General features: G+C 41.0%; 1 protein-coding gene across 8 annotated transcripts in view; it reads left to right on the top strand.

Moving 5' to 3' along the window:
- Positions 1-15409, top strand: part of sun1 (Sad1 and UNC84 domain containing 1) — a 39522-nt gene that overhangs the window by 21638 nt on the left and 2475 nt on the right. For 3 of the 8 annotated variants that reach the window (XM_039825083.1, XM_039825080.1, XM_039825079.1), the window contains 19 exons: positions 322-578; positions 3238-3522; positions 3657-3791; positions 5067-5195; positions 5898-5981; positions 6898-7008; positions 7173-7292; positions 7440-7533; positions 8383-8441; positions 9197-9399; positions 9571-9846; positions 9944-10036; positions 10506-10597; positions 10747-10891; positions 11030-11368; positions 11523-11607; positions 14300-14415; positions 14973-15140; positions 15222-15314. In XM_039825083.1, the coding sequence (XP_039681017.1) occupies positions 322-578; positions 3238-3522; positions 3657-3791; positions 5067-5195; positions 5898-5981; positions 6898-7008; positions 7173-7292; positions 7440-7533; positions 8383-8441; positions 9197-9399; positions 9571-9846; positions 9944-10036; positions 10506-10597; positions 10747-10891; positions 11030-11368; positions 11523-11607; positions 14300-14415; positions 14973-15140; positions 15222-15314 (2884 nt within the window). The remainder of the gene's footprint in view (positions 1-321; positions 579-3237; positions 3523-3656; positions 3792-5066; positions 5196-5897; positions 5982-6897; positions 7009-7172; positions 7293-7439; positions 7534-8382; positions 8442-9196; positions 9400-9570; positions 9847-9943; positions 10037-10505; positions 10598-10746; positions 10892-11029; positions 11369-11522; positions 11608-14299; positions 14416-14972; positions 15141-15221; positions 15315-15409) is intronic. The other 5 variants (XM_039825082.1, XM_039825081.1, XM_039825084.1 and 2 more) reach the window with 5 other exon arrangements.

The raw sequence follows: 15409 nt of genomic DNA, 5'->3' as shown, positions 1-15409 counted from the left end.
GACAATGCCATGTATGCAATATCATTCTATCAGTGTCAATAAGAAGAATAGATTTTTGTTAATATTAAGTGATAATTACAAAATTGCCTATAGACGTATTGCCGGCAACAGCTGGACAGATGTTGTAGAGTAGAACCATGATCAAGCACTTAAGCCTTTTTTGAATAATACTTATGAAGCGTTAAAAAAATAAATGCTCAAGGCTGATAGTGTGTGGACAGACCCTACTGTACATTTGTAGTAGTCCCAACATGCCTGTCATACTTGTATGCATGCAACAAAACTCACACCTCTTCCTGTTTACTATCTCTGCTCTCCCAGGACACTGCGGAGCAAAAAGCAGCAGTCCAGTTCCAGCTCCCTGTCTTTATCCTTGAGCCAAGTCAACACACCGAGGAAAACCCTCTCGTTCTCAGCCGCTAATACTCCAATTAACAACAACAGCAGCAGCAGCGTCATTCAGGAAACTAACACAGCATCTGATGCCTCTTTGCTCACCTCCATCGTGGACCAGTCCCATCTGAGACAACGCGCCATCACCACAACCACCACCTCGACTTCTGTGGATGGACACTGGGGTCAGTTGTTGAAAATGTGGATTGCAAAATGTTAATTGAGAATCTTTTAATTCAATTCCACCATGCATGGTATAAGTTTTCCTTTTGAAAACGAGTAAATTAATTTAATTTTAAAGTTGTTTTTATTCTTGGTTGTCTTTTACATTATCTTAAGTGTCTTCTGTCTGCTGTAAAGAGTTTCCCTACAGTGTTTTAGTGACTCATTTGGCCTTTTATCACAAAGCAAGTTGCACTCATTCAGGTTCTCTTTGGGCTCTGTACTGTAGCTTTGTTGACCAACTAGTTCTTAATTAGTAGCAAGAAAGTAATTAATCAAGGGTGAAGTATATCATGAGATAACATTAAACTCTGGATCTGCATAGCAAAATGAGACGCTGTAGAATGCAAAAAGTGATCAATAACAAATGTTATTAAAACAAAGCTAGAATAGTATAAGCAGCAATAGAAAGGGAAAAAGATATACAGTGGTAAATATTAGTTACAGGTTATATAACCTATTATATGGTCACTGTTTTATTTATTATTAGTGTGAGGGATAATTAAATTACTGTGCTATTATGTCTCAGAAACTATTATAATGAATACATATATACTGCCCTACAAAGGCGAAAACGCCGTAACATCATGTTTGGGCAAAAATGGGTGAATGTCACTGTTGGGGTATTTGAGACCTCCTTTATCATGTGAATAAATATTGTGAATCAATTTGATTGTTTTAACGAGAAAATAAAGGGCTATGACAACCGTAACATCCAAAACCATACGAGAAACCACAGCAGAACGCCGTAACAGCTGTTACGGCTCTTTGCCTTTATTCCGGCACGCTGAAGTTGAGTTAAGGTGTTCTGACTTTGTTTAGCCAGGCATCAAGAGAGATGTTACTGTGCTGCCGTGATGTTACTGTACTCTGGCCTCATCATACTGTCAAAGTTTGCCGCTTTTAATTGTCACCAAACCACGTAACATACACACGACATATCTTTCAAATAAAGTGGTGATGATTCCTATTCTGTCAGTGTCAGTGACAGCCCGTAGCTAGCTAACTTTATCACATAGCGCTAAAGGTGATGCTGACACACCTCCTCACTTTGCGGAGCCTCACATCAGACGCCGAAAACAAATCATTAAATACACCTTACCTTACATGTTTGAGCCATATTTCCTTCTTGCAGGTGTTCATGTCAAATCTTACACAAATCCATAAAAGCACTAAGCTAGTTATTGCTAACGTCCATACAAAGTATGCTAACGTAAATGTTAACCCAGAATTAAAAAGTAGTAATCCAAGTCGAGTTTGTTGACTCTGCATCTTGAGCAGTTTGGTGGCCCTTAACACTTAACCAGGGGCGGTTCTAGGATCAGACCTTTAGGGGGGCTCAGCCCCTAATGAGAATATGACACGGATACAGTGCCTTGCAAAAGTGTTAAACATTATATATTTATTGTTAAACAATGAATATACCTTTGTATTCAATTATAATTAAATTATCTTTATTGAGAAAATATTTTTTATTTATTCATACTGTATACTGTACTGCAAAGTAACTTATCTGTCATACTGTTCAACTGTGTTAGTGTTGCCACACTATCCTGATCATTATAGCAGTAAATAGGAACAACCAAATGTCTTCTATATAATTTAAAACAAATACCATGATGACTAGACCTTGGTTAGGTGTTCTTATAATGGATGTAAGTATGGTGAACAGCAAGCAAATATTGATTATATGTCAGTTACTGCCTTTTGCCTTTGCATGACTCCTTGTTTTTGGCACATGATACAAAGGCAGAGTACAGTAACTGCCAAACAAGGGTCAAAGGTCAATTTTGAATTTTGGGAGTTGTACCTATAATACTTTTGTCTGGACAAAACAGAAACTTTAAAGTCATTTTTCTCACTCTAGCGAGTTAAGGTCTTTTGCCTTTGCAGGGCAGTATACATAATATGGACCATTATAACACTTAACACTGAGATAGTTTTTGCTGCTTAGAAATACAGTATGTGTTATGTAAAAGCTAGACTCTTATACCTGATACTTTTTAGGTATTCAAGAAAGTTACTAGGTATATTTACTCAAGTACTGCATTTTAGTTTTTAAGAGGGAACTATTGCACTTCTTTTAACCTATAATGAACATATAAAATACAATGCATTGTTATACAAAAACATGTAGGGTGGCCTAAGGCCTTGAAACATACCTTTTTCATGGTGCATTCAATACTAAGCTATTTTAAAATCAATGTTGACAAATTAATTCATTTAATACATCATGTTTTAATGTTGAACATACATGTGGCACAGTGAATCCTTAAGCTTAATTGTATCTGTGGATGGCTACATTAGTGGCTACCTTACCTTTAGGCCAGTAAGCTTATCATCAATTGGTAAATTATTATTTATTTATTATGAATCAGAAGTTTTGTCTTTGCTAATAATATATTGGAAATGTATATTTTCAGACATATTTGAATTGTTGAAGAGAAAAGAAAAACGTTTGAAAAATTATCAAACAATAAGTTGCAATAACTCAGGATCCCCCTGCTGAAGATCTCTAAATTAAGCAATGGCATACTTGCTTAGTAATGTCTTTATGACATTAATGGTGTTTTTCAGTTAATGAGACGTATTTTTCTGTCTACATGCTGTTCTCTTCCTCAGGGAGGAGCTCTGGCAACAACCACAGTTCATCAAGTGTCAATGGCGATGCCAGTGCATCAAAGTCCCATAGCTCACTCTCCAACGGTTACATCTGCAGAGACTGCTCTTTTCACTCTGCGAAGATGGACTCCCCTATCGCACGGTCTTCATCATCATTATCGTCATCAACATCATCATCTCAGGCGGCTGAAGCTTCCTCGGGTGCCCTCTTTTCCTCCTCCTCCTCCTCCTCGTCACCTTTCACAAGCATATACTCCAGAGACCGGAGTCGAAGGAACAAGACCGGTGAGAAACTGACATGTCATATTTGAAATGCAGACTGCTGTTTCTCCTCACATTTGTCCTTCTAAAGCTGGAACGTGAAATCGCCAGTATGTTGTCATAATGAGAATGTAATTGGTAGTGGGATCTCTCTCCAGGTGTCCTGGTGTCTATGTCTAACACGTGTATGCGCTACAGCAAACGAGCCCTGGCCCCCGTAGTGTCCTTAGTCACCGTGCTCTTCAACAATGTGCTCTGGCTGGGTTCAAGGGCAAAGAGCCCTCCAGGAAAAGGTATACAACAAGAGATGTTCTTTTCTCTTCATCAGTTACCCATCATTCTCTGTTTTTCTTCTTCTATCTTTTTTCCAGAGTCACTCAGCTCAGAATGAGATTCTCAGTGACCTTGAGGAAACTGAGAATCTGACAGATTTTAGGCTAATTTTAAATCTCCACTTTCTGCTTGAGCAGGCTTTTCATCATCACTCTTAATGTTTCTCCCTGAGTCACGGTCAATAGCCTCTTTCCGACCAAGTAGTTATAGGAATGTAGTTATAGGAACAGTCCACTTCTAAACAGTTTTACTAACTACTCTCCCCCAAAACCAGTTTTGCCATTTGCATTCACACTGGCCAGTGGCCATAGGAACTGACCTTTTTGTTATTATAACACAGCCATCTAACCACCACTATGCGGAAAAGGGAAAGAACCTGCCCTGAAGTAGGAGCTGAAAGAGTTACAGAAACTCTGGCCAGAGGAACTTAATAATCCCCAAATTGGTCCAGTCTGAACACGAGAAAAAAAAGAGTTCTAGGAACGTTATGTTCTAGGAACTGCAAAAATCCCTCCGGTCGGAAAGAGGCTTATTTCTGCCACATGTAACCTTATTACCTTTCCTCTTCTTGGGATTTCCATAGCTTCCTGTCGTTTTTCTCATAGGGTATCTTTAAAGGTTCCATGACATGGTGCTCTTTGGATGCTTTTATATAGACCTTAGTGGTCCCCTAATACTGTATCTGAAGTCTCTTTCCCGAAATTTAGCTTTGGTACAGAACTACAGCCACTAGAGCCAGTCCTACAATGAGCTTTACTTAGTATGTGCCATTTCTGTGTCTGAAGCTATTGAGGAGGAGAGTGGGAGTGGCAAGGTGGATGGTGGGGGTGTGGCCTTGACCAACTGCCACTTTTCTCTTTTGAAAGCCATGATGTCTCTCTCTCATGGGTTGGCCAAATTCTCTGGGTGGGCAAAGCAGAGAAAGGGGAGGTCACCTTGCTCCTTATGACCTCATAACAAGCAGATTCCAAAACGGCTCATCTGAGCTTTCATTTTCTCAAAGGCAGAGCAGGATACCCAGGGCTCGGTTTACACCTATCACCATTTCTAGCCACTGGGGGACCATAGACAGGCTAATGTTAAAAAACCTCATAAAATGAAATTTTCATGCCATGGGACCTTTAAGTTAATTTTTCCATCATCGCATCACCCATTTTTATTACTTTGTGTCTCTAGCCATGCCTCCACTGTGTGTTTTGACTAACAGTGATTGTACGGGTCGGATGTGTCACCAGGTATATTTGGGTCGTTTTCGGACTCGATGAGACAAGCTGTGTCCTCCAGTTTGTCCCAACTGTGGCTGTTAAAGCAGACAACTCTCCACAGGATGATGGGCTACAGGGCTAATGGCTATGAAGGACAAGGTACCAGCCGTAACAACACTGGGCAAAGGTCCTGCTCCTGCTGCTCTTCTATTAATAAACTTTCTTCGGCATTTCTCTACTTTCCTAAACTCTTACTTTTTTGTTTAAGGGGTAAGAAGCCTCCTATTAGGATACATGTGTAGTTGAATTGACTTTGAAGGATCTCCTTATAATCGCTGTTTCTTTCTTTGCCCTTGCAGCCTTCACTCTCACGCTGTTACTTTCTATTTCTGAAGGAGGAAGTATACTAGAAACAAAATCAAAACTGTACATACCCTCCAAAATACCATTGCCTAAATTGGGACAAAGCTATCACACGAGGTTGTGAAAATATTTGCACTTAAACACTTGAGCAGAACTAAAAAGGCACCTCGTTGATAACTCTGCAATTTTCAAGTTTCATTTTGTACAAGGTCATTTTTTTCCCCAGTATACTGCTGATTCAAGCTGGTTCTTTTACAGCTGCAGAAGAATTTCAACAACTCACATCTCTTTATTGTTTCTAGCAGTTGTCACAGTGTATCCTCTTAACTGTTTTCATGCACCTCTATTCTCATTTTCTTCATGAAGGCATTGATTTCCTCTGCAGTCACATTGTTGACATGCATTTACTCTTCTTCATCCATCGTTCACTTTGTCTTCTCACACGATGTGGTTTTTGTTATGTAAATAAATGTGTTGTATGTATAATGTATGTTGCAGCTCACTCAAGTTTCTGTGGAAGCATGAATGTGAAGGATCTGGTGACTGAAGATGCATCACATCTTAATCTCAATGGTTCCCTGTGTAAGACACACACACACACACACACACACACACACACACACACACACACACACACACACACACACGGTTTCTCTTTCTCTCTATACTTGGAACATTTTCCTGTGGTAGCCATGATTGACGGAGTTAATTATATGCGTGACCTGTGTTAGGACCAGTGAGCAGAGGTTGTGTGAACTGCTTTAACCAGTTAGCAGCCTGTTGACCGTTGTGACCTGCAGATACTTCTCTTTAGTCCTTCAAACCTGTTTCAAAAGATCAATTTGACACCAAAGCTTGACATAAATGATGATCATTCCTGACATAACAGGCTGTTTTTGTCTAGGTTTTTTTTTTTTTTGCACTTATACAAATAGTATAAAATAGATAACAGAGGTTAAATATATGTGACAAAATAGGTTAAGTAGTGGAAAAATTATAAAAAAATATAAAGAATACAGAAAAATAAGAGACACAAACAAAGCAATGCAGCTTCGCTCTGATGACAATAATCAGCATTTTAGATCATTAGAAATCGTTTTTTATGGTGAAGTCCACATATCTAGCACCATGTAAAATTAGGCTGATAACTACATGGGTACATTGAAGTAAAGTTAATTAACACATTTTTCATTCCGGAGACGCAGCTGAGGAATAACCACAGGCATGTTGTCATACGTTTAGTTGTTCATGTTGTCATCACGTACAATATATTGCATATTGTGCGAAATGCAAGTTGACCACTTGTATTGTCTTTTTATTATAAACCTATAATTTAGTGTTACTGATTCTTTTTCTATTTAAATTTCTGTTGCTTTGCTTATTTGCAGAATTGTATTAGTTTTTTATTTGCTTGAAAGCCATCTTAATGTCAATCATTCACACGCCCTTTGTTTTTTGTTTTCTGTTTGCCTGTCATCCATCATTCCGGCGCACACAGGCGATGACTGTAAAGGGAAGCAGCATTCAGAGACACACACCGTCCTCCTCACACAGTCCTCCAGGCCTCAACGCCTGGCGGGGGCACTGTGGAGCGTCCTAGCTTACACAGGTTAACCAGAACTTCACTTGTGTTGATGACAGCCTGTAAATATACTGTTACAAGGATATGTTTAGTACCGATAAGTCTAGAACTCAGCCTCTTTGTAGTTGTAGACCACGTGTGCTGCCATTAATACATTTAAATGTGTCCCTCTTTCACTTTCTGTCTTCCAGGTTACTTTGTCCTTCAGCTAGGTTACTGTGTGGTGAGTGCAGGCAAAGCGTTGGGATCAGGGGTTGGGACAGTGGTGCACAGGCTGCTCTCACTGTTCTGGATGCTCCTGGCAGCTCCAGGTTCGTGGCACCTTTTTCTCATCTTTTTTAGAAATATGCGTCTTCTCTACTTCTTTCTTTGGCAACTCATTGTGATTGTGTTCTCATTCTTGGTCTATATGTGTTTTTTTTTTCTTCATTTTTTTTATATTTATTCAATCTGCCCAGTGAAGGCAGGCAGTGGACTTCTGTGGTTACTTGCAACAGGATGGTACCAGCTGGTGTCTCTCATGTCTCTCTTCAACGTCTTCTTCCTGACACAGTAAGAGCCCTTTCCCCCTTATTTTTCTTCAGGTGTTGCAATGCACAGAAGTGAGAATCTGACATTTTTAACAGTTAAATTGTTAATATTAATTCGGCTTTTGTTTGTAATAACAATGTATCAAATGACAATGGGGTCATTCGCAGTGATGAATCAACAGAGAGTTCAGGCCTAAATCTGAAGCTCCTCTCAGCTTTACAGAGCTTTATAGTGAATTTCAGCTCATTGTTTTGCTGTCCAGCCCACACTGTACTAGTTTTGGTTCACCCTCACTGCTCACAAGTGTTGTTTCAGCAAAAAGCTCTAAAAACCCACTTTACACTACCTGCTCTGTACCAAACAGCAGACACACAGTTAGCGAGTAGCTGGTGAACATAGTGAAGCATTTAGCAGCTAAAGAGCCAGATATTTCCCTCCGCAGTGTTGGTAAACAAGCAAAGCGAGTGAATATTGTACTTATATTCACCAGGTGGCCAGAAACACAGCTCCACATGAACCATAATATTGCTCCATAACTGCTGGATGTGTAAATAAATCAACTGTTTGCTAACACATTCCCCATATGAGTTTAATAACTTGATATTATGTTATTGTTGTTTTTTCTGCTGCCCCCAAGTGGCCACATTTTCAGAGCTGTGAAAGCAGTCGTGATAGAATGATCAACCTTGTGTCTTGAAATACTGCAGTTTGATTGATAATTCAACATGTCTTGTCATGATGAACAGTGCCTGCTTTCCTTTGATGAATTTTGACAGATTTTATTCACAAAGGTTCTTGTCTTTTTGTAAAATAAAACATACTCTTGTCAGTTGTGCGTTTAGCTGACCAGTGTGTGACTTTGTGTTTCAGATGTCTTCCCAAACTCTGGAGGCTCCTGTTGCTCCTTCTACCCCTTTTGCTCCTCCTTGGTAAGTTTATAAGAAGTACCATTATAACAGGTGTAACCCATTTAGTGAGCACATACAGAGAAACATCACTCTGTAGTGAGGCAGGAGCTGTCCTAACCAGCACGCATCCCCAGAGTATGCTGCAAATCCATAACCAGATTCAGGTCAGCCTTTCTGGGCTTTTAGTGAGTTACTCCACTCTGTGGTTCAGCACTGCTCACACATACTTACATATCAGCAAAACATAAACACATTCATGTCTTTTTTTTTTTTTTCTGGTAACCTGGTGAACTACTCCATCATTTACAAGCTTGTCCCTTGAATCCTGATTTTTATTTTAAGCCAATTTTGTTGTGTGTGTGTGTGTGTGTGTGTGTTTGTGTATAATAATAATAAAATAATAATAATAATAATAATAATAATAATAATAATAATGATAATAATAATAATGATGATGATGTGCTTGTTCCAACACTTTATTGCAGCTACTGTGTATGATGTTTAAATTAAAGGAAATAGTGAAACACAAGACACCATGCAGCTGCAGCTTCACATTAAATGTAAATATTAATATGTGTGTGTGTATAAAAGTGAATTACTTTATACACATTTACCCACAATTCAGCATATTTAGCATCTGTGATATTGACCAGAATTTAAAATGCATTTCTGAAGGGTTTGAACAAAGTTTATCCGCAATATCGTAAGTTTGTTATTAATGACCAACCAGCAGGTGAGGTGTGGTTTAACCTTCACAATGTATTGTCTATATGCAGCTTTATGGTTGTGGGGTCCGTCCACTGCTGCCCTTCTCGCCTACCTCCCAGCCATAAACCTAACCGAGTGGCGTCCTGCGTCTCCCTTCACCCTCCTGGCTAACTTGGTGCCAGCTTCTCCTCCAGTTCCTGCCTCTGTCCCCGTCCCTGCACCAGAGACTCCAGTGAAGCAGACCCCAGCCACCCCGATCTCACAGGCACTAGTAAGATACACAGATGAAACAGTGAATAGCTCTAAATAATAATTAGAAAGCACTGTGTGATTGTTGAAATATATAATGCTATTGTGTGCCTGGTGCAATGCAGCACTGTCTTGAAGTCACCTCAATTTGCAACTTTCTTTCTGTATCTATTCCAAACCTTCTCTTCCTCAGCCGTCCCTCCCCCCTGTGGCGGTCTCTAGTGTGGACTTGGCGCGACTGGAGCGCATTGAACAACGACTAACTCTGCTTTGGGAACGAGTCCAGCAGGGTGACCAGGAGCAGGAGCAGCGTCACGGGGAAGTTTTGGGTCTGTACAGCACCCTGAGGGAGCAGCTCCACACTCAGACGGACAGGGAGAGCCTGGGACTGTGGGTGTCCTCCCTGCTGGAGCAGAGACTTGGCGTGTTACGGGGAGAGCTGACGCAGGAGAGCACACAGAGAGCACAGGTAGGATAAATGTTCAGTTACAACACACAACAGTGATGTTTTGATCAAAAGGTTTACATTTATCTCACATTTTTCTTTTTACCCTTTCTCCATGAAGAGTGCAGAGCAGCAGAAACGGCACCAAGAGGGTCAGGCAACAAGGCTGGCTGATTTAGAATTGCTGCTCAACACTCTGGCTTCCAAGACTGAGGTACGTTCAGCAGATTCACTGCTTCTCTACTGAGAAACATCTATTTATTTTACATTTTGTATTTGTTATTTTACAGGCGCACAGTCCCGCCACACTTGTGCCAGTGTTATGTATAAATGTCTAATTGTCAATGACTCACCTTGGTCCCAATGTTGAATAAGTCATAACAGTTAATCATAAATGGAAGCAAAAATTAAGTAGATAAATCATAAAAGCAAACAAGTACAAGATTATAATCCATAATAAGTGCAGAATGTAAGCGTAGAGGTTAAACATTAAAAAGGAATCCGGGAGGAGGCAGTCATACAAAGCCCGGAGTCAAATTATTAACTACCAAAATCTATTATAATAGCAGGAGATAAGTCTGTATACAAAGGAACAGTGGTCAAATGTCTTATGAAAGGGTGTTATTGTAGTTTGTGTCTTCTCTGCAACTTTCAGTAATCCTTATACATGGTATTTGTTGTAGTCGGTGCAACTGAAGCAGCAGCAGTATGAACTCGAGAAGCAGGAAAGAGAGAAGGAGGTTGTCACTTCGTCAGCAGACACAGTTCCCGTCAGGTACAAAAACCAGGAAGAATAAGTAAACCTTCCAAGTCCATATGTTGACTGATTCTATTTCTTTCTTTTTTATTATGTGCTATTCACATTTTGTGCGCAAATTGTCAGAGATTACGGCAGCTCACATGTAGATTCTGTCTTTCACTCAGTGTGGGTGTGAAGCAGGAGGACCATGATGCTCTGCTAGTGGAGGTGCAGAGACTTGAGGTGGAGCTGGGCAAAATCCGACAGGACCTGCAGGGTGTTGTGGGATGCAAGGGCAAGTGTGAGCAGCTGGACACACTGCAGGAGACAGTAAGTAACACAAATATTGACTCCTGTTTTGGCTTTAATCTGCCCTTTCTGTGAGGCAGTTACGTACATAGTTTTTCCTGACATCTAGTTTCTACTACATTTCTTTATTCATTCGATTTCTGTGTATCCTTTTCCCAGATATCCTCTCAGGTGTCCTCTCAGGTGTCCTCCCAGGTGTCCTCCCAGGTGCGTAAGGAGTTGCAGGCCCTGTTCTTCAGCAGTGGTGGGTCAGGAGAGGAGCAGGGAGAGGTGCCTGAGTCTCTGATCCTCTGGCTGTCCAAGCGCTATGTAAGCACCCCCGACCTGCAGGCTTCCCTGTCCTCCCTGGAGCTGAGCATCCTGAAAAACGTGTCCCTGCAGCTGGAGCTCAACCGGGCCCAAACCCTGGGTGAGGTCGAGTCCCAAACCAAGACCGTTGTTCAAACGGTAACCGGGACTGTCCAGCACACTGCTGCTGCTGAAGGACTGACAGAAGAGGTAATGAACGTACACTTCAACTGTTGACATCATCATGGCTGTGGATTTCCATCTAAATCATATCCTCTAAACTAATCTCTTTAAAAATGTGTGTTTGCCATGTGTTTGAGGCTCTGATTTAAGCTTTAACTCTTGTCTTGGGTCTCTACTCCAGCAAGTGAAGCTGATTGTCCAAAACGCTTTGAGACTCTACTCCCAGGATCGAACAGGTCAGGTGGACTACGCCCTGGAGTCTGGAGGTAAGAAGAAAGCGTCACATAAATGTCAGTGCCTACATAAAAGTCAATAAGCAAGCCAGCTGCTCCATAACCTAAAAAATAAAGAGCTTTGCTCTAATGTATGTCTCTTACGTAATAAGGGTGCAGGCATTAGTCAGGCTCGAGGACAACAGGGTATTAACAGCAAAAGCTCAGGCTCCATTGTCAGGCGTGTTACTGAACACTCCGTTGACATACATGAGAGAGTCACTTCCCAGTGGGCGTGGGTACTGAGAGGTTCCTGTCTGTCATACAGGCTGAGATGCCAAAAAAATCTTAAAGATAGTAGGCTTGGGCATTTTAACTAATTTGTGTTAACAGAAATGGTCCATGATAATAATGTTTTTAATCAATTGTTATATAATTTAAGTGCACCATAATAAAAAATCGATTTTCAAAAACACTATAGATTTTTTATTTTTTTTATTATTTTTTACATAAAAAAATATTCATGTAAGACAGTGATTCACGTTTATGTTGTGTTTAAACCCCCTACCGCTAGATGGCTATGCTGAGATGCACCACTAGTGTCCTTGCCTAACAGTGCCTACCAGTGCCTGACTTTTTGCTAGAAGCTAACAACGTAGCTATGGCTGAACTTTGGCCTGCTTTAGCATATACAAATTTGCTCACTAAGAACCTGTGAACCACAATCCCAAAATGGCAGTTTGATTTTCTGTTTACCTAAAGTAAACTTATTAGACTTTTATGCACATCATGTCTTTTTTTTAATATTTTTTCTAAAATTATACTATAAAAAAATCCCAATATATCTCCTTATATCTAAATATATATATTTATATGTAAATATATTGAATCGTGACCCATGTATCGTGATATGTATCGTATCGCCAGAATACACAGCCCTAATCAACACAGCTCACTGCATGTTTATTAGTGGGCGAAGGGCTTCCCCCAGGAAATTGTTAAGCAGCGGTCCAACTGGTGATTATCAGACTAACTTCTGGTGTCCTCTAGGACCAAATAAGGAGGAAACATCAGCAAACACGAGGAATATTTATCTTAGGTCAGGGTGTATAAAGACAAATGTCAATGCAGACGTTGTTGCCTCAGTCTCTCTCCTTATAAGAGAAACCAGAGGTCCAAGAACATAATACACAATGACTGGCTGTGCATCTATGTTAGTGATGGGACAACCGACTCTTTTACGTGAGTCGGTTCAACCGGACGGTCGTTGGTTGGCCTACCGAGTTAATAGATTCGGTCACCGGTTCGCGTGCCCTCGGCGGGGGCGGGGGTGATCGCATTCCCCCGCCAGGAACCGAGACACCGCGGAAGACTCGAGCGGTTGCAGTTACATTCGGTCTCGACATACTATTTACACACTCATACTGACCGACACTAGACTCACGCACTGGCCACGGTTACATTCGGTAGCATGGTGGGCGGTCTCCTCATGACAGTCACTACCATGTAGCAACATTCACTTCTAACATTTAACTTAACATAACTACCAAGATAACATTACGTGTATTTGTATGTGATATAATACTTTCCCCTTGGTAATGTAGCCAATGAATTTCCATGAAAACAATTCTAAAATGCACGAGGCATAAAGGCTTCTGCTATCGGTAACTCAAACTTGCCGACAACCTAGACACCCGTGATTACATAGACTCATGCATTAGGCACGGTTACGGTCTCGTTCAGTAGCCTGGTGCACGGTCTCCTGGTGACAGCCTACCTATCATGTAACAAACCTTTAACTTAACATAACTACTAAGATAACATGACGTGCATTTGTATGTGATATCCATCGATAATGTAGTCTATGAATTTGTATGTACACAATTATCTAAAATGCACGAGAAATAAAGGCTTCTGGGATCGGTTGATAACTCAAACTTGCCGAGAACCTAGACACCCGTTTGAATACATAGACTCATGCACCCTCGGTTACGGTCCTTACGGTCTCGTTCAGTAGCCTGGTGTGCAGTCTCCTCGTGACAGCCTACCTACCACGTAGCAACATTCACTTCTCTAACATTTAACTTAACATAACTACCAAAATAACATGACGTGTATTTGTATGTGATGTACTGTACTTGCCCATCGATAATGTGTGAATTGCCATGAACACAATCCTCTAAGATGCACCAGAAACAAGGCTTGGTTAATAACTCAAACTTGCCGAGAACCAAGACACCGCTTGATTACATTAGACTCGAGCGGGCCGGCCGGTTGCACGGTTACATTCGGTCTCGTTTAGTAGCCTGGTGCGCGATCTAGATAGCTAATTTCCTGATTGATTCAACCACCACCACTCCAGTGGAGGCGCTAATGAGCTAGATTACGACACACAGTAGCAGAGGAATGCCAGCTACACACAACAGCACGAATGAAGTAAAAGGAAAAAAAACATGAGAGAGTAGGTTCATTGGCGTATGGCACTCAATTCTCCCGGTTCAGTGACACAAGTCGGTTTAATTAACCGGCTCTTCGGTCAGTTCGTCAACACTAATCTATGTAAGGACATGATGCCCATCTTAACTGTTGACAGATGGCTTTAATGATAAGAATGCTGTTGAAGTTGGAACAGTACACACAAGCTGTGCAGTATGGCTGACCCTCAACTTCCACCATTTTGAACTCCACAATCCTTGTTAAGTGTATTAATGTTTACTGCTTCCTCTTAACGTCTGTGTGTGTTCAGGTGGCAGCATCCTCAGCACTCGCTGCTCCGAGACATATGAGACCAAGACGGCCCTCATGAGTCTGTTCGGCCTGCCACTCTGGTACTTCTCCCAGTCTCCACGTGTCGTCATCCAGGTGAGTCTCACCAGGAGATATTCATGATGTTAGTTGGTTAGTTAAGGCACAGGTTAACAATTTTTCAAATCTCTTAAAACAATAGTCGTAATAGTCAACTTTGAAACGACCCTTTCTGATTTCTGAAATCACTCCTCTTTTCAGCAGGGAAATACAAAGAGGAAATTTTGGTTTTTGGAAGACACTTACTTGATTTGACTAACTCACACTGCTGAAGCCTTATTTTACCTTTCCCACCCCATCATTTACAGGAAAAGCACATTAAGAAGGAATCCTCTAATGGGGGAATGGAGGAGGAATGATTACAGCTAGCAAAACCTGTTTAAATGTTCATGACTATTGTTTTAAGACAGACTGGAAACACTTGTGAACCTATCCTTTAAGCTTATTATGATATATTTAAGATCCAAGCATGGTCCTTCTTTATTTGATGAACTATTTGAGTAATTAACTGTTGTTGGGAAATAAAAACTGGTTAGTAGGAACACTCAGTTGCAAGTCTTGGCTGCTATTATGAAACTAATTTTGGCATTTCTCCTCTCACTTCCCCTCCTCAGCCCGATGTGTACCCCGGTAACTGCTGGGCGTTTAAAGGCTCTCAGGGTTATCTGGTGATCCGGTTGTCCCTGAGGATCCTGCCCACATCCTTCTGCATGGAGCATATCCCCAGGGCCCTGTCCCCGACCGGAAACATCACCAGCGCCCCACGCAACTTCACTGTTTTTGTAAGAAAGCTATTAACATAAAGCCTTACACCTGGACACAGTGATGAATGCCTATTTTCACTGATGTTTGTTTGCGTACAGGGCCTAGATGACGAGTACCAGGAAGAAGGGAAGCTGCTGGGGCACTACATATATGAGGAAGATGGGGAGTCCCTGCAAACCTTTGCTGTTATGGTAACTTAAGACGCACCTCTTAACTAGAGATGTTTGATACTATTTTATCCTTCCCGATACAAATTTCAATACCTGAACTTGGGTATTGGCCGATA

This window comes from Perca fluviatilis, chromosome 15, assembly GCF_010015445.1.
Source record: "Perca fluviatilis chromosome 15, GENO_Pfluv_1.0, whole genome shotgun sequence".
NCBI classification, from domain to species: domain Eukaryota; kingdom Metazoa; phylum Chordata; class Actinopteri; order Perciformes; family Percidae; genus Perca; species Perca fluviatilis.
This window is presented reverse-complemented; position numbering and strand designations above follow the sequence as displayed.